The sequence below is a fragment of the Salvelinus namaycush genome, chromosome 2 (genome assembly GCF_016432855.1).
Source record: "Salvelinus namaycush isolate Seneca chromosome 2, SaNama_1.0, whole genome shotgun sequence".
In the NCBI taxonomy this organism is placed as follows: domain Eukaryota; kingdom Metazoa; phylum Chordata; class Actinopteri; order Salmoniformes; family Salmonidae; genus Salvelinus; species Salvelinus namaycush.
In genome coordinates this window covers 1,075,291-1,094,732 of record NC_052308.1, presented here as the reverse complement: position 1 = coordinate 1,094,732, position 19,442 = coordinate 1,075,291, and the positions used below count along the sequence as shown (strand labels likewise).

General features: G+C 47.2%; 1 protein-coding gene across 1 annotated transcript; it reads right to left on the bottom strand.

The window, feature by feature from the left end:
- Positions 1–354: 354 nt before the first annotated feature.
- On the bottom strand, positions 355–16,597 carry cbx6a (chromobox homolog 6a). The gene is made up of 11 exons (XM_038963524.1): positions 16,360–16,597; positions 15,477–15,520; positions 15,089–15,154; positions 13,927–13,993; positions 12,466–13,745; positions 6,105–6,852; positions 3,287–3,359; positions 3,020–3,181; positions 1,292–1,533; positions 944–1,123; positions 355–603 (listed from the first exon to the last, which is right to left on the bottom strand). The coding sequence occupies exons 1-11, from the start codon at positions 16,426–16,428 to the stop codon at positions 355–357; spliced, it is 3,180 nt and encodes a 1,059-aa protein (XP_038819452.1). The 5' UTR covers positions 16,429–16,597.
- Positions 16,598–19,442: the final 2,845 nt, after the last annotated feature.

Below are 19,442 nucleotides of genomic sequence, written 5' to 3'. Positions count from 1 at the left end.
GGTGTTGTTCTCAACAGCTGTAGCGCTGTTGATGTTAACACCTTCAGTGGGTGAACAACACCCAGATAACAACACACCTACTCAACTAATCTCTACTCCCCCTGATCCCAGACCCTCCGAAAAGCCTCCTCAAGCACACCCACCCTCTCTTGGAAAGAGCAATGCCCCTTTAAAACAACTCAACTGACTCTCCATCTCTACCCCAGTTCCCCATCACACAAACCCTGCCCCAGAAAAACACCTCAAACCCCCCTCTTATGAGGAGCATAAACAAACCAACTAACCCCTCTGGCCTCACTGAGCAGCTCCCCTTTATAACAATCAAGTTTCCCCTCTACCAACCCATCTAACCCTTCACTGTTTAGGGCTGGAGCTGGGGCTGGCCCGGGGTGGCTGGTTGCAGGGGTCCACAGCCTCCTTGGTAGCCCCTCCATAGACCTCCACGTCCTGGTCTGTCCAGGGGGCCACGTTGCCCAGTGTGCCCAAGGAACAGGCAGCCAGAGCGGATACCTCAGCAGGTTTCAGGACCCTGTCCCACAGGTTGAACTGGGAGAGCTCCCCAACCAGGGCCTGGGAGGCATCGAAACGACCGCCCAACGTGTCCTAGAGAGGAAATATAATATGATAGAGATGATAGAGAGTGAAAGAGAAAGTGAGATCAGGGAGTACAATACAACTCATCCACCCACCCACCCCACCCAGCCAGCCAGCCAGCCAGAAAACTCTGGTTCCCCTCAAGGTTTCTTATTACCCTATACCTCTATCACTCCACCTCATCCATCTCTCCATTCCTCCACCCTCCACCTCAACCCCACCCTTCTCACCTGCTCTTGCCACAGGATAAAACACCCCCCCCCCAATCTCTCAATCTCCATCCTTCCACTACCCATCACTCCATCCCTCTAACTCTCCACCCCTACAGACCTCCATCCCTCTCACCCACCTGCTCCTGCCCCAGAATGAGCACTCCTCCTGGCTTGATGGGGTGCCATGCGGCCAGCCCCTCTCCGCGCCCCTTCAGCTTCCCACCCTGGTAGGCCTTCCATACTCCGTCTCTGAGGGTCCAGCTCAAACATATGTGCTCCCACACACCCTGGGCAAGGGACAGGGGCAGCTGAGCCACCTAGAAGTGAGGGAAGGGACATTTAGCTCAATCACCAATCAGTCGATCAATCAATCAATCATTAGACCAATCAATGTTATTCATAAAACTATACAAGTATGAACAATAGGAGGAGATAACTGACATGTTTCAGTAATGAATATGATAATGACACACACACACTCCTACCTTGTCGTTGATAAGAAGCTCTACAGGGTTGTGTATCCCCTGCAGCAGCACCAGCTCGTTGGGTTGTCCCGGGACGGAGTAGGAGAAGGGGGTGCCGATACCCCCCTCTTTCACCTTGAGCCAGACACAGGCGGTGAAGGCATACATCTCAGGCATTTCTCTTCGCACCAGGCCGTACATGTACCTGGTCCTCACGGGGAAGGAGAGGACATAGCCGTCAGGGTAGTTGTACTCTGTCAGACCTGAAGGAGAGAGGGAGGGAGAGACGGAGAAGGAGGGGAGAGAGATGGTTGTTACATGTTCTTGGTCCTCATGGGGAAGGAGAGGACATAGCCGTCAGGGTAGTTGTACTCTGTCAGACTGAAGGAGAGGACATAGCCGTCAGGGTAGTTGTACTCTGTCAGACTGAAGGAGAGGACATAGCCGTCAGGGTAGTTGTACTCTATCAGACTGAAGGAGAGGACATAGCCGTCAGGGTAGTTGTACTCTGTCAGACTGAAGGAGAGGACATAGCCGTCAGGTTAGTTGTACTCTGTCAGACTGAAGGAGAGGACATAGCCGTCAGGGTAGTTGTACTCTGTCAGACTGAAGGAGAGGACATAGCCGTCAGGGTAGTTGTACTCTGTCAGACTGAAGGAGAGGACATAGCCGTCAGGGTAGTTGTACTCTGTCAGACTGAAGGAGAGGACATAGCCGTCAGGTTAGTTGTACTCTGTCAGACTGAAGGAGAGGACATAGCCGTCAGGGTAGTTGTACTCTGTCAGACTGAAGGAGAGGACATAGCCGTCAGGGTAGTTGTACTCTGTCAGACTGAAGGAGAGGACATAGCCGTCAGGGTAGTTGTACTCTGTCAGACTGAAGGAGAGGACATAGCCGTCAGGTTAGTTGTACTCTGTCAGACTGAAGGAGAGGACATAGCCGTCAGGGTAGTTGCACTCTGTCAGACTGAAGGAGAGGACATAGCCGTCAGGGTAGTTGCACTCTGTCAGACTGAAGGAGAGGACATAGCCGTCAGGGTAGTTGTACTCTGTCAGACTGAAGGAGAGGACATAGCCGTCAGGGTAGTTGTACTCTGTCAGACTGAAGGAGAGGACATAGCCGTCAGGGTAGTTGTACTCTATCAGACTGAAGGAGAGGACATAGCCGTCAGGTTAGTTGTACTCTGTCAGACTGAAGGAGAGGACATAGCCGTCAGGTTAGTTGTACTCTGTCAGACTGAAGGAGAGGACATAGCCGTCAGGTTAGTTGTACTCTGTCAGACTGAAGGAGAGGACATAGCCGTCAGGGTAGTTGTACTCTGTCAGACTGAAGGAGAGGACATAGCCGTCAGGGTAGTTGTACTCTGTCAGACTGAAGGAGAGGACATAGCCGTCAGGGTAGTTGTACTCTGTCAGACTGAAGGAGAGGACATAGCCGTCAGGGTAGTTGTACTCTGTCAGACTGAAGGAGAGGACATAGCCGTCAGGGTAGTTGTACTCTGTCAGACTGAAGGAGAGGACATAGCCGTCAGGGTAGTTGTACTCTGTCAGACTGAAGGAGAGATGGTTTACATTTGGCGCTGGGAAACAGATAGTAGTTGTAGTAAAAGAAGAAGTTACTGTTTTGTCCTTCTTATCTACTTTGCTTTCCAGCAAATCTGGGCTCAACTTATTTGACCTTCTTTTAGTTCCCTATAGTACCCCTCCTCCCTCTTCCCTCCTCCCTCCTCCCTCTTTCTGTTCCACTCACTCTGTTCCAGCTCTGCAATGCGGTGGTGTAGAGTATCAATCCCTTGGTCTATCTGTTTGTGATGTGTCTGTGTCTCTTTCCTCAGCGCCTTCCGCTCTTTCTCCAGCATCTCAATCTTTCTCTCCAGCTCTCCTTCCAGGTCCTTCCAGGGGCCTCCACCTCCTCTGCCAGGGCCCCCAGGGGCCTTTCGGCCCCCCGAGGAGACACGACCGCCTCCTGTCGTTGATGCTGATGACGATGACCCTTGAACTTTAGTACCGATGCCACTGCTGACGCCCACGCCGGCGCTGGGGGATGGAGTCTCAACGGAGAGGTTGAGGGCAGCAGGGCCGATCTCCAACTGTGAGAGGAGAGAAAAAGAGAAGAGGAAGGGGTTAGTATGGAGGGAGAGAAAGAAAATAGGAGGTTGTGGAGGAGTGAGTGATAGTGCAAGGAGGGAGAGACAGAGAGAGAGAGAGAGAGAGACACAGAGAGAGACAGAGAGACAGACAGAGAGAGAGAGAGAGAGAGAGAGAGAGAGAGAGAGACAGAGAGACAGAGAGAGAGACAGAGAGAGAGAGAGAGACAGAGAGAGAGAGACAGAGAGCGACAGAGAGAGAGAGAGAGAGAGAGAGAGAGAGAGAGAGAGAGAGAGAGAGAGGTGCATCAACAAAGTACTGAGTAAAGAGTCTGAATACTTAATGTATGTAAATGTAATATTTCAGTTTTTGTATTGTGTTTAGATTGATGAAGGGAAGAAAACTATTTAATACATTTTAGAATAAAGCTGTAACATAACAAAATGTGGGAAAAGTGAAGGGGTCTGAATACTTCCCGAATGCACTGTATCTAGTTATTTTGTGAGATACAGATTTACAAATCATGGGAATTTGTCATGCAATGCAGACTTTGACTCTCTCAGAGGTTTGTGTTGCTAGGCAACCCCCTTGCAATTAGCGGGGCAGGATGGCGCCCTCCATAGTTAAAGCCAGGTTGAGAAATGTGCTAACAAACGTTTGTGCTCTGAAACTAAATAAATATCGCACTCTGACCCACTAAAGTTACTTGCTAGATTGTAGATATTGTTGTTAGACAACTGCGTGGTGTGGTTTTATTGGAATGTTCAGCTGTTGTTGGTAAGTAATGAATCTGCTGGCTTCTGACATGACTTACTGCATCTTTAAGAAAACAACGAAAAGAAAGACAAGCAGGCAGATAGAGAGATAGGGTAAAAGTGGAGAGAGAGAGAGAGAGAGAGGAGGTGAATAGAGAGGAAGGGAGAGAGAAATGAGTAGGTGTAGGTGAAAGAGGAAGGATGGAGAAAGAGAGAGAGAAAGAGAGAGAGAGAAAGAGTATGAGAGAGAGAGAGAGAGCAACTAAGTACGAGTAAAGTGAGAGGGTTGCGACAAGAGAGAGCAACAGGAGACACACAAACACACAGAGACATGCACACAGACAGACTGAAAGAGAAGATGGGAGGCAGAGAGAGCAAGCGAGAGAGAGAGAGAGAGAGAGAGAGAGAGAGAGCGTTGGCGTGAGGAGAGATTGAATGCTTGGACAGCTATAGACTACATTCACACTCACTGTTCGTGGACTGTGCAGTATGTTAGAATGCACTGGGAAATGTTAGGTGTCTCAAGCAATAACCTCCTCATGCCTTTTGCACACAATGTATATAGACTCATGTTTCCCCCCTACTGTGTTATTGACTTGTTTATTGTTTACTCCATGTGTAACTCTGTGTTGTTGTCTGTTCACACTGCTATGCTTTATCTTGGCCAGGTCGCAGTTGTAAATGAGAACTTGTTCTCAACTAGCCTACCTGGTTAAATAAAGGTGAAATAAAAAATAAATAAAAATAAAAATAAAATAGCCTTTCTTACATCAGACTGACTCTCCCTCTTTCCATCTCTCTTCCCCTCTCTCTCTCTCTTTCTCTCTCTCTCTGACACATACACAGTCAATACCTTTAAGACAGCAAGCTACAGTAAAAATACAGGTGCACACACACACACACACACACACACACACACACACACACACACACACACACACACACACACACACACACACACACACACACACACACACACACACACACACACACACACACACACACACACACACACACACACAGTATGGCTTAAGTCTCAAGGTCTCTCCTCTCTTCATCCAGCATCCCTTCATATTTTATTGATGTGGACGGATGCGGATGTAAGAACTGCATGGTGAGCGGGGAGAGACAGAAAATGAAAGAAACTATATCCCCTTGCGCTGAGGGAGCGGGTGCGTGTAATGATGCTGATGAGAGAGGCTGTGAGTTGGATGGATGTGGAGGAGAGGTGAGGGAGGGAGGGAGGGAGTCAGAGGTCCTGATGTCGATAAAGTCAGGAGGGAGGGAGGAGGGAGGGTCGGGGTGAGTTAGAGGTCCTGAAGTCAATCAAATAATTGATGTCATTGGGATATTCTATCCGTTAGGAATACTAGACCCATGGGCATTTACCTCGTTATCACGTGATACAGCCTATGCCTCGCCCCATGCATCACGGGCGCGCCAAGTGGGGGTTCTAGAATTGGGACGCCTCTGTTTCCGCGCTGATATTGTAGCCTATCTGTTGCATAAGGTTGAGACGTTGGGTTGTGCAATGTCTGTCTGTCTTTCTGTCGGTGTTGGATATTGCTAACAATTGGTGGCAACATGCTTTTCATTATTCTGGATTATCTACTGAAAGATTCACTCTGTTTGGGGGCAAGCAATCAGTAGCCATATAGTCATATTGCATAAATTCCCTTGATCATATAAATAATACATAGGCTAACCGTAATAGGCTATAGCCTATAGGCCTAGCTCAGTGACTGACTGGAGATGATCAAGACATTATAAAACACACTGGGACATATAGGCTAAGCCTATCAAAAGCGCACCTCAAGGCGCTAACGTGTGTTATACGCTCTCCAAGGCGCATTATCTCTACTATTGAAACGTTTTACAAAAGTAGCCTATTCATATGCTTCCCTATAGCTAGCTTATATCGAGACTGTATACGACTACAGTCTGTGGCTTTGGGCTATAGGGTAAGCTATACTCATTATTCACCCAACCCACCTCCAGTTTCTCGATGCGGTCTTTCAGGTTGAGAATGGCCCTCTCTAGCTCCTCCACGGCTCTAGCGGTCTGCAGCTGCACAGCGGCCGACGAGCTCACATCATCCCCGGCCATGAGTCGGCGGTTTCCCGCCCAGGCCCCCAGGCTCCGCTCGGAGTGCCCGGGACTCCCGTCCTCCAGGCCGCTCTCGCACTCCGACAGTTTCCCCGTCAGCTCACGGATGGTCCGCTGATCCATGAGTATTTGGCCGTTCTGCTGCACCACCGTCTGCCGGAGGTCGTCCGCGGTGGTCCGGAGGAAGCTCCAGTCTTCATCCACATAGAGTGAAGGGTCGTCCGCTGGCTGCTCCAAGATATTGGGCTTGCATTCTCCGGCGGGAATCGGAGTGCAGATGAGCCGGCTGAAACTGAACTGTTTCGGCGCCCCTCCACCACCACCGGTCACCTCCCCGGGGCTGAGCTCATTAAGAGTGGAGGGACCCCCCAGCCCGAGCCCCATGCCGCCTCCTCCGCCGCCCTCGTAGGATTCAGCACCATGGAGAGCGCCCAATGTACCGGCGTGAGCCACGGAGCCCAGGGAAAACAAGGGCTCAGCAGACAGAGTCGCGTTGTCGGACAGGTCCTGGGGCGCGGCAGCTTTCCGTGGGTAAACACTGGCGATGATGCAGATGGCCGCGCCGAGGAAGACCACGGATCCAGCACCGACCAAGACTACAACGAACTTCATAGCGGCAGCGTGGCGAGATAGGCTAAAGCGATAGATTAGCCTACAAATCAGAGATCAAATTCCGTTGGAAAGATATATTCTACTGAAAAATAAGGTCAGTTTTCCCCCCTCACAATCTAGATTACATTAGGCTATGAGAATGCTATAGCCAACATCACTCGTGCGATTTCATAATCCGCTCCTCGATAGCCTATCAGTTGATTAATCTACCTGCTTTTTTATATGATTAAATAAAACGAATAACCTAGGCCTATATTATAATACGCCCCCTCGCCCCCAAAACACCTCCAAACGCGCAGAAAACAAACGACAGTGGTTGACAGACGCGTTTGTTGCCTTTTTATCTAAATGTAGAAATACCGATTGTTCTGTCAGCAGGCCTAAATCGAAAGACCGTCTCCCTCTCTCGGTGTTGCTAAGCTCCGCTCATATCCTCCGTCCGTAGTTACTATGGGAACCGTGACAGAGTAGGCGGGGAGACAGACGAGGGAGTGGAGGGTGTGTGTGTGGGATGCGTCATTGGAGGTGAAGAAGCAAATAACATTATAAACAGCATCTAATACGATAGAGATGTGTGTGTGTGTGTGTGTGTGTGTGTGTGTGTGTGTGTGTGTGTGTGTGTGTGTGTGTGTGTGTGTGTGTGTGTGTGTGTGTGAGAGAGAGAGAGAGAGAGAGAGGCCAAAATACTACACCCGTTTATGGTTTGTGTGTGTGTATGTGCGCGCTCACAGCAGATGCGTGTATGAGGCATACATCCTCTATTACCAGACCGGAACATAAACCCACACTTACGATATCCCCCACGCACAGCACGAGTCTAGTCTGCCTGGACAATATGCTCTAGTAAATCAAATCAAATGAAACGTTATTGGTCGCGTACATATTCTGCAGATTTTATCGCAGGTGCAGCGAAATTGTAATGTTTTTAGCTCCAGCTGTGTAGTAATATCTAACAACACAAAACAATACAGACAAATCCCCGCACTCAGAACAGCCTCACTCTGTCGGGGCGTTCCGCAGGGATGCTGGCCCAAGTTGGCACCAATGCTTCCTATAGTTGTGTCAAGTTGGCTGGATGTCCTTTGGGTGATTTACCATTCTTGATACACACAGGACACTGTTGAGCGTGAAAAACCCGGCAGTGTTGCAGTTCTTGGCACAAGCCAGTGTGCCTGGCATAGCTGTTCAAAGGCACTTAAATATTTTGTCTTGCCCATTCACCCTCTGAATGTCACACATACACAATCCATGTCTCAATTGTCTCAAGGTTTAAAAATCATTCTTTAACCTGTCCCCTCCCCTTCATCTACACTGATTGAAGTGGATTTAACAAGTGACATCAATAAGGGATCATAGATTTCATCTGGATTCACCTGGTCAGTCTGTCATGGAAAGAGCAGGTGTTCATAATGTGTTGTATACTCAGTGTATGTATATGATGGTGTGCATAGACAGTGTGGACAGTTTATGAATAGAAAAGGTGTGTACAGCAATAGTTAGGATAAGCCTTGACTAGAATACATTATATACATATGAAGTGGGTAAAACAGTATGTAAACATTATTAAAGTGACCAGTGTTCCATGACTATGTACATAGGGCAGCAGTTTCTAAGGTGCAGGGTTGAGTACCGGGTGGTAGCCGGTTAGTAACAGTGACTAAGTTCAGGACAGAGTACTGAGGCCGGCTAGTGGTGACTATTTAACAGTCTGAAGGCCTGGAGATAGAAGCTGTTTTTCAGTCTCTCAGTCCCAGCTTTGATGCACCTGTACTGTCTCCGGGTTCTAGATGGTAGCAGGGGGGGAACAGGCCATGACGTGGGTGGCTGAGGTCCTTGATGATCTTCTTCTTCCTGTGACACCAGGTGCTGTAGATGTCCTGGAGTGGCAGCCATCCCACTAGGAAGTCCCATCTGTCCAGTCCCTAAACCGCAATGGGAGGCCAGCCAGAGATGGGGAGAGGAGAGAGTGTGAGGAGAAGGGAGGATGGGCTGGTTCTTGGAGAGAATGGAGGAGGAATGGGGAGACCAAACTAGAGAGGAATGAGGCCATCCAGAGCAGGGCTGGCTGGGGTCGGGAGAGGAGAGGGGACCATGGGTGGCCTGCCAGAGTATGGGCTGGGCTGGATGGGAGAAGGTGGTAGAAGAGTTGAGGACATGGATGCTAAAGGGAGATGAAGGTTTGAAGGTGAGGAGTGTGGTAGAATAGGACGATAGTAGACAAGGCATACGAATCGAATCACATTTTATTGGTCACATACACATGGTTAGCAGATGTTAATGCGAGTGTAGCGAAATGCTTGTGCTTCTAGTTCTGACAGTGCAGTAATATCTAACAATTCCACAACTACCTAATACACACAAATCTAAAGGGGTGAATGAGAATATGTACATAGAAATATATGGATAAGCATGGACGAGCGGGATAGGCAAGATGCAATAGATGGTATAAAATACAGTATATACATGTGATATGAGTAATGTAAGATATGTAAACATTATTAAAGTGGCATTATTTTGAGTGGTATTGAATAAAGTGACTAGGGATCCATTTGTTAAAGTGGCCCTTGATTGGGTCTCAATGTAGGCAGCAGCCTCTGAGTTAGTGGTGACTGTTTAACAGTCTGATGGCCTTGAGATAGAAGCTGTTTTTCAGTCTCTCGGTCCCAGCTTTGATGCACCTGTACCGACCTCGCTTTCTGGCTGGTAGCTGGGTGAACAGGCAGTGGCTCGGGTGGTTGATGTCCTTGATGATCTTTTTGGCCTTCCTGTGACATCGGGTGCTGTAGGTATCATGGAGGGCAGGTAGTTTGCCCCAGGTGATGCGTTGTGCAGACTGCACCACCCTCTGGAGAGCCTTGTGGTTGAGGGCCATGCAGTTGCCATACCAGGCTGTGATACAGCCTGACAGGATCCTCTCAATTGTGCAATCTGTAAAAGTTTGTCAGGGTTTTGGGTGACTGTTGCATCTTCCTCACCAGACTGTCTGATGTTTGTCTGTGATGTGTATACCTAGGAACTTAAAACAGGTCGTGGGAAGGACAATGGAAAGAGAAGGGGCTATCTTTGCTCACAGTAGTGTGTCCACAGATATTCTCTCAACTGTGTTCCGTGGCTGACCCCTGAAGGCCACCAAAACACAACCATCGCCCCAACCATCTCTTCAAACCTTTTCTGAGAGTGCAGGCTAAGAGCAAAAATCCAGGCCATGTGACCTGTTTTTACAGTGCCACCATGTGGACCATCAGGGAACTACCAACACAGTGGTCTGAGCTCAGGCCAGTTTCCCCAGACATAGTGCTTTAAGTCTAGGACTAGGCCTGATCTGGGCCCTGGAAACCAGCCACAGAGAATCAAATACAACCTTCTCCTTCAGTTGAAAGCCAAGATACCAGATTGAATCTCCAAATGGACTCTTAAAGCCATAAACTCACAAGAATCACCACATAACAGAGGTCAGAGAACTCCTCTGTAAAGAACTGAAGAGATGAACGACAAAAGGAACTGTCTTGGAGGTGTTTTTTATTAAAAGCCTCGCACAACAGAACATATACAGGAAGCAACAACGAACGAACGTCAACATGACCACGCTCACCTTACCTGTACAATAAGGGTTCGCAAAACATGCTTCAGCTACATTATCACAACGTTACCATCGACATTATCCTCGTCATTATCATCATTATTACCATTAACACAATTCAATGTACATCATTCATATTACCAATATTACGAGACACAAACTGCAGTCTTGACACACATTTATAATTCATTAAAAATCTGGGGTTTTCCATTTTTTATCAAACCCATATTGGACATGAATCAAAAACAACAATAACAATCAAAGGTAATTACTAAAAAGGTAAAGCATACACATTACTCTTCATTCAAAAATATATAATGAGGTACATAAGCAAAAGCCCTCGAAATGAACCCCCCCCCCCATAAAACAGTTTACATGGACAAACATTTCATATTTGATTCTTCAGGTCGGCTTCTTGTCATTACATTAAAGTGCCAATGACATGGCTCTTGAAATTACATCCAAAAATTGACAAATTAAAAAAGAAAGATAAAAAAACCAAAAGAAATCTAGAGCCCTGCTTGGTATAAATGTAGGCCACTATGTCAAGTTGTGCTACCTATTTATATCAACTGTTAAAACGTCACCAAGAAGTACATGAACACTCCTTCTACTGGCGTAACCAATGAGTCAACAGAATCTACTGGTTTAGCCAATGACAGTCAAGAGAATCTACTGGTTTAGCCAATGACAGTCAAGAGAATCTACTGGTTTAGCCAATGACAGTCAAGAGAATCTGTTTTTATCCATTAACAGCTGAATGATGATGCGTTTGTGGTAGGATGTGTATTATTATTATCACAGTATCAAAGACTAGACGACAATCAACCATCTATCTAATACAGTATACGGACGAGATGCAGTGGAGTTGGAACTGAGCAGCTATAAGGCAACACATGCTTTTAAATATCGTAATAATATTGTACAAATACACCAGAGAGAGAGAGAGGGGGGGGCCCTATAGAAACAGGGGCAGCACCAGAAGATGGTCAGATCTGGGACCAGGATATCAGAACGTCAACACAACCTGGTTTAGAAGGCATTGAGAGGTTTGGACTACAGGTTATTCCACAGAGAATATCTGGTAGGTACAAACACAAGTGTTCACGGTGGATAGGTTACATACTACATCATCATTAATCCCACTCCATGCAGTCCACAGCTTAAATAATTAGAGAGTCAGTTTAGAGTCTTGACTGAGGTTCCAGAACACTGAACATTCCGGAATCTTGAAGGCGACAGCGAGTTAAAGGCAGGCGTTGGAACATGGCAATAAGAAAAGCAATAACTTAACTTTCTATGCTTTCACCGCTTATCTGTATTCTTTTTGCAGCTGAATTAACGTTGTGCGTGCATATAAATATATACTTATACAGGCCTGTGCATTCGAGAGAGGGAAAAAAGAAGGGCTTGTAATTCACATGTGGATATTGGAAAGGAAATGATACAGAATACGGTTGTTGTCCATAATGGAGTCAAGCGCGTTGCTGAATATCTCAGTGTAGAAAAGCAGTATTGCCGAAGCCCAACAAAGCAAGTGCAACGTCATTTCATCACCTCATTTAAACCTTAACGAGTCGGACTTCCAATGGAAATAATGGGTATAAATATGAACAAATAACAAACACTGTTATTGGTTGTATGAATGTCCCTACAATAAAGATTGAATTGATTTGAACGTTATTATGACTGAAGGTATCTATTGCCAGCCTCCAAACAGTCAAGGTTGTGAGAGTGGACATGAATTGAATAAACTTTATTGATCCTCAGAAGAGAAATCATGCTGCATAAAGATAGACAATCAGCCTTATTATAGATGTATATTGCACGCCCTGCTCTTAGCTTTTCATAGTTCTGTTCAAAAAAATAACGCTCCTCTTCAATATTCAATGGCCTGAATTTCATTATTATTGGAAGTTTTTTTTACCTTCTGTGTTAAAATAGCATTACTCCCTAGCCTGGTCCCAGACAATGACCACAGGAGTTGGCCAAGACAGCACAAACAGATCAGGGAGCCAGGCTAATTCATTCATCTCCACTTCTGTAATCTCTTCCTATGGCTTGGATTGTGGGGGGTTCTTCAGTGGGGGTGGTGGTGGGGGGGGTGAGGAGGAGGTGGTATTTTCTAGGTGTATTGGTTGGGGGGAGGAGGGGCGGGATGAGGGGGAGGGGAACTCTTTGATAGTGACGGTGAGGAGGTTGGTGGTGACGTCGGTCACGACCACGTTGGCGCTGCTCGCCACCATCTCTGGGTTCCAGTCGGGGTCGCCCTCGGCGGGGACCCTCTGAGAGCTGGAGGGAGAGGGACCGGCGCCAGGGGGGTGAGGAGGGGAGGCGGTACTGACCGAGGGCGGCTGGCGTTTCTGTCGGCGCCGACGGCGAAGCTTCCTCTTCCCCTCCTGAGGAGCGGAAAGGTCCAGAGCATCAGCATCATCCTCCTCTTCATCAAAGGAGGAAGAGGAGGACCCGGAAGCAAAGGAGAGGGAGGGAAGGAGGGGGTTTGGTCCTTGTTCAGCGTTCTGGTTCTTCTGGAGCTCTGGGGGGTGGCTAGGGGTAGACTGGGCAGAGGAGGCCGAAGCCTGGGCGCCCAAGTTGGGAGCTGACCCAGAGGCCCCAGTGGCGGGTCCAGGAGGGGTAGGATGGTTCTGGGCGGGTGTGGTGGATCCACTGGAGCTGGAGGGAGAGGGGGGTGGCTGGGTGTCCCTAGCCCCTGAGGTCCCTGTGCTGGAGCCTGTGGCTGAGTGTGGAAGGTGTAGAGGTCCTGGGCCGCCACACTGGAGACCAAACGGCTTCCCGTACATGGGGAACCCCAGCATGGGCTGGAAGGGCCGGTACGGAGCCTCTCCACTCCTCTTCCCTATGATCCTATTTCGGGAGGGGATGTTCTGACGACCCCCTTGGAGGGACATGGAGCCAGATGGCGCCCTCCGGTTACCCCCGCCGCCCCTTCCTCCGCCTCCACTTCCTGGTTTGTCGATGACCTTGAGGTTTAGGATGATGCGACCCCGTTTGACCTCGCGTGGTTTGACGCGACGATTGAGGATGCGGACGGTCTCTGAGAAGGGGGAGACGGGGGGCCGCGAGGGGAACCCACTGGGGCCGGAGAAGGATCCGGGAGTGGCCAGGGGGTCGGTGCGAGGTAAGGGGCGGCGGGACATACTAGTGCAGCGTCGAATGTCTTTCTTCAGCTTGTGTGTCGCTGCCATGGAGTTGAGTTTAGGGGAGGGCGCTGGAGAGGCGGAGGGGAAGGAGGATGGAGGGGCTCGAGGAGAGGAGGAAGAAGTGGAGCGAGGTGCTCGAGTGGTGGGGGTCTCTTTCTTCTGGGCTCCACGTGCCTGAGAAGAGAGGAGAGATGAAAGTGAGTTGTAAACTCAAAAGGAGAAAATCATCATCATAACTTCCAGCAGGAAAGGTTTTGTCCTGCTCTTACATTCTCATTGGGACCGGTAATATACCAGCTAATCCTAATTCTGGTGTGGTTGTGATAGTGGTAGACAAGAACATCCAAAACAATACCTTGGCAGGAAGATTTTTGGGTTTGGGTCCCCGCTTCTTTGGTCCGTGGAGTTCTCTCTCACGCTCTCTGAGAAAACCCCCCAAAGGGATTACAATTAAATCACCCGATAAAGTCAACGTCACAACAGTGAAATACGTTACATGTTTTCTTACCCTGACCCTAGCCTGCCTGGATACAATAGGCTGGGATGGGTTGAATTGGGATTGTTTCTTACCCTGACCCTAGCCTGCCTGGATACAATAGGCTGGGATGGGTTGAATTGGGATTGTTTCTTACCCTGACCCTAGCCTGCCTGGATACAATAGGCTGGGATGGGTTAAATTGGGATTGTTTCTTACCCTGACCCTAGCCTGCCTGGATACAATAGGCTGGGATGGGTTGAATTGGGATTGAGCCAATTATTGAAGTAATAACATCTAGGCCTCCACTGATACAGTTCAAAGCCAACTGAGGGAGACGTTTATTAATGTAACATCCTGTTTCTCATACATCCCAACTTCCAGTTAGACAGGGATGATCAAAAGACCGGGGGTGGCGCCACAAAATCGCACCATATTCCCTACGTAGGGCACTACCGTTAACCAAATCCCTATGAGCTCAGGTCAAAAGTAGTGCACTATATCGGCAAAAGGGTGCAATATGAGACAGACTGGGTGTGTGAAAGCAGAACAGCGGACCCCAGGACGACTAGCTAGCGGATGGTTGCTATGGCGTCAGCTCATAGGGATCTGAATGAAGAAAAAACTAAAAGAATAACAGTTTGACGTTTGTTTGACTAAGACTGGACACACACACACACACACACTGGATCATTTTAGTTCCATGTAAACACGATCCCTCTAAGCAGCAGAGTGCTTTGAAGTGGGTTTGGCAGGAAGAGACAAAGAGAGGACTTGCACAGATATAAGACGTTTAAATATAGACAGAGTGAAAGAGATGGAGAGAGAGCGCAACAGAGGGAACAAGGAGAGAAAGATAGAGGGGAGCTGGAGAAATTAGGGAGAACAGGAAAACTGATGTTGGGATGAGAGCGAACAGGAGAGAGAATTGTGTTAGACTTTGATGATTTCTCAAATGCCCTTACCGTGTCATAAACATCACTTGTCTTAAAGGAATTGAATAATGTGTAAGAATTGAAATTCCGTTAACTGTTCCACTCACTTCTGTTCAAATCCTGCAATCAGTCTGCCATCCAGGATATTCTCTTCTGGTTCCCAGGTACTGTGTCTAAAGCAAAGAGGTGCCACAATTGTTTTATTTCTACATTTACATAACCTGGGTAACAGTATGTTTGTGCTAACATTCCACTCCACGTTTGGCACATGACACGGAGTACAAGGAGTGGAATGTTAGCACAAAACAGGTCTGGATTTCAGGCTAACATTTTCATGTTATGGTATAACTTGGAGACGTATAAGTTTATTAAAGATGTAGCTACTAGGATATATGTACTATAAAACACAAAATGTCTCTTCAGACAAGGTGATTGTTGATATGCAAAGATTTACAATTCTGAATGATTTTTTTCGTTAGGAACGCAATCACTTACTTCAGTGCCCATCCTTTCCATTTCACTAGGTACTCTAGGCGAGACTGAAAAGAGAAAGGTACAGCGGAATGAGAAAATTCCCAAAAGTGTTCAATACTGTATTTCAGCCATTTTATAGCTAGCTAGTGAGCAGAAATTGCTTCTTATTATCTAGCTATTCATGATCACTAAGATAAATATTAAGACTAACTTATTACTCTAAATAATACGTAACTCAATACATTGACTAATATAAACTGGCTCAGTTCTGACTAATAAGTTGGCTGGTATGCCTGTCTTGTTTTGTCATTTTAGAGGGAAAAGCTGCTACAAAACACCACCATCAAGCAGACACAGACAGGCTGGCTAGCAAATTAGTTCCACTGGCATCTGGACAAAACATTTACTCAAGCTAGAGAGGGAAAACAGATTTAGCTGCTATGTAGCTAAAGTTAATAATGACACACAGTCGACTTTAATGTATGGTTTGGCGACCTAGCTTATGGTATGTGGGGTGTAATCATATATTTCTAGTCTAGCTGTCTGGGTAAAAAGTCAAAGACAAAGCATAGATTTGCATTGAACGCAAACCCGGCCTTTATTTTAAATTGCCATTGCTAATTAGCTAAAGTTTACGTTGGCTTTACACGCCGAGTCATATGTGTATCGTTAGCTAGCTATTTTTTACGACATTTCACTGCAAACCATCAGCACTGCACACTTGCTAGCTTCTCGGCTAGCTAAAACGGCTTGCTAGAGAAGCATCCGCTTGCTACTAGCTACAACAAGGCCTCCCCGTTGTCATTAAAAAACAGATCCTCGGTTCTCGCCCTCGAAGCACGCCGTGGAGACCCTCGCCCACGTCTGCTCTTCTGCAGCGACAAAAAAACGGCGGCATGCTCACCTTGCGAACGCGGCGTTTCAGAATGGCTTCCGCGGCGAAAACGCGTTCCCCGACCGCAGAGAGCTCCATCTTTCAGTGCCCGACTGCTCTCTCGGTCCAGACGACCAACTCCACTGTCTGGTGGCAAAACCAGAGCAGACCACTTTCTCTTTCCCCCAAATCTGTCACAGTGGCAGCAGACAGCACAACAGAGCACACACTACACCCCGAAGCAGGAGAAGAGAGGAGCTCTGTCACGTGGACGGGGTCAGCCCCTTCTGGTCGTCCTGGCAACGCAGAAGGCGCTCGACAAGATGCAGAAAGGGCAGGTTAGCGTTTTTCGTCATGAATCTTGTTCTGGAAGCAGCTCTGAAGAGTGGACACTAGCTGGCACAGCCACCAAGTCATACAACCTGCTAACCTTAATATATTAAGTGCACTTTTGTACTGTGCATTTTGCCTTTCCTGATTTCAATGGTAATGAATGAGGTAGCCTGTTCCTAAAACTGTTATTGTGCTGCCTTGCCAACTTCCATGGTCATTGTTTAGCGTGACAGTGACCATAGGAGTTGGCAAGACAGCACAAACCGGCAGGGACAAGGAGGAGTCTTGGACACAAATAATCTCTTTGTGTTTTAAAGACCTTTTGTTACAGAAGAAAAAGGAAATGGCGGGCTGCTACCAGTAATTTAGGAGCAGTGGAGCACTCTTGTTATAGTTATTTTGCTAATGACAGAGAGAGAGGGAGGTTAAACTATACTGAACAAAAATATGAAACGCAACATGTAAAGTGTCCCATATTTCACGAGCTGAAATAAAAGATCCCAGAAATGTTCCATAAGCTCAAAAAGTGTATTTCTCTCAAATGTTGTGCACAAATTTGTTAACATCCCTGTTAGTGAGCATTTGATAATTTGTCAAGATTATCCATCCACCTGACAGGTGTGGCATATCAAGAAGATGATTAAACAGCATGATCATTACACAGATGTACCTTGTGCTGGGGACAAGGTGTAACCACACCAGCCCAGGTCCTCCCCATCAGGCTTCTTCACCTGTGAGATCATCTGAGGGGGGAGGGGTGCTGAGGAGTATTTATGTCTGTAATAAAGCCCTTTTGTGGGAAAGACTCATTCTGATTGGCTGGGCCTGGCTCCCCAGTAGGTGGGCCTGCTCCCAAGTAGGTGGGCCTATACCCTCCCAGGCCTACCAAGGCTGTGCCCCTAACCAGTCATGTGAAATCCATAGATTAGGGCCTAATTCATTCATTTCAATTGATTGATTTCCTTATATGAACTGTAACTCAGCAAAATCTTTGAAATTGTTGCATGCTACGTTTATATTTTTGTTCAGTATGTATACATTTAGAAACAGTGTGTCTGGAAGGATCAGCATAGCAGCAAGGTCATGCAGAAGACCTATTCTATTCTATTTTGTTTTATTCTATATTATTGTATTGTATTCAATGATATTTTATGATATTTTATTGTATTCTATTGTATTCTATTAAATTCAATTATTGTATTTATTCTATTGTATTATATTCTATTGTATTCTATTACATTTCTGTCTCTCTGGAAAGTGGATCATGTGCAGATGAGTTGCATTTGGAGGAAAGAGTTGTTGTTTAAAAAAATATGTGTAATCTGATCAAGTCAACTTTTCTCACAGGAGAGCCTTCCCTACTATTTGAACTGTCAAAATAGATCAAGTTGGCCATTACTCTCTCATCCTCAGCTCAACCCTGGCAGTGTGTCCTAGCCTTAGATGGAGTGAGAGTTAGAATACCTCATGATAAGCTGTAGACCATACTATTTACCAAGAGGTTTCACTAGCACAGACTGGACTATGTTGTGGGATTCATCTGATGGCATTGATGAGTTTACCACATCAGTCACCGGCTTCATTAATAAGTGCATCAACGACATCATCCCCACAGTGACTGTACGTACATATCCAAACCAGAAGCATTGCATTACAGGCAACATTTGCTCTGAGCTAAAGGCTAGAGCTGCCACTTTCAAGGAGCGGGACACTAATTTGGACGCTTATAAGAAATCCCACTACGTCCTTCGACGAACCATCAAACAGGAAAAGCGTCAATACAAGACCAAGACCAAATCCTACTACATTGGCTCTGATGCTCGTCGGATGCGGCAGGAATTGCAAACTATCATGGATTACAAAGGGAAACCGAGCCACGAGCTGTCCAGTGACGCAAGTCTACCAGATGAGCTAAATGCCTTCTATGCTCACTTCGAGACAAGCAACACTAAACCATGCATGAGAGAACCAGCTGTTCCGGATGAATATGTGATCACACTCTCCGTAGCCGATGTGAGTAAGATCTTTAAACAGGTTAACATTCACAAGGCTGCAGGGCAAGATGGATTACCAGGACACGTTCTCAGAGCATGCACTGACAGTTTCAACTTCTCCCTGACCCAGTCTGTAATACCTACTTGTTTCAAGCAGACCACCATAGTCCTTGTAACCTGTCTAAAGTACTATCGCCCGGTAGCACTCACATCTGTAACCATGAAATGCTTTGAAAGGCTGGTCATGGCTCACATCAACACTATCATCCCAGACACCCTGGATCCACTCCAAATCACATACCGTCTCAACAGTTCCACAGATGTGCACTCCACACTGCCCTATCATATCTGGACAAAAGGAACACCTCTGTGAGAATGAGGTTCATTGACTACAGCTCAGCGTTCAATACCATAGTTCCATCCAAGCTCATCACTAAGCTAAGGATGCTGGGCGTAAACACCTCCCGCTGCAACTGGATCCTGGACTTCCTAACGCCCCCCCCCCCCCCCCCCCCCCTCTAGGTGGTGAGGGTAGGCAACAACACATCCGCCACGCTAGCCTTCAACACGGGGGCCCCTTAGTCCCCTCCTGGACACCTTGTTCACCCACGACTGCTTGGCTGCGCACGACTCCGACACCATCATTTAGTTTGCGACGGTGGTAGGCCTGATCACTGACAATGATGAGACAGCCAACAGGGAGGAGGTCAGAGACCTGGCAGTGTGGTACCAGGACAACAACCTCTCCATCAAAATCAGTAAGACAAAGGAACTGATCGTGCACTA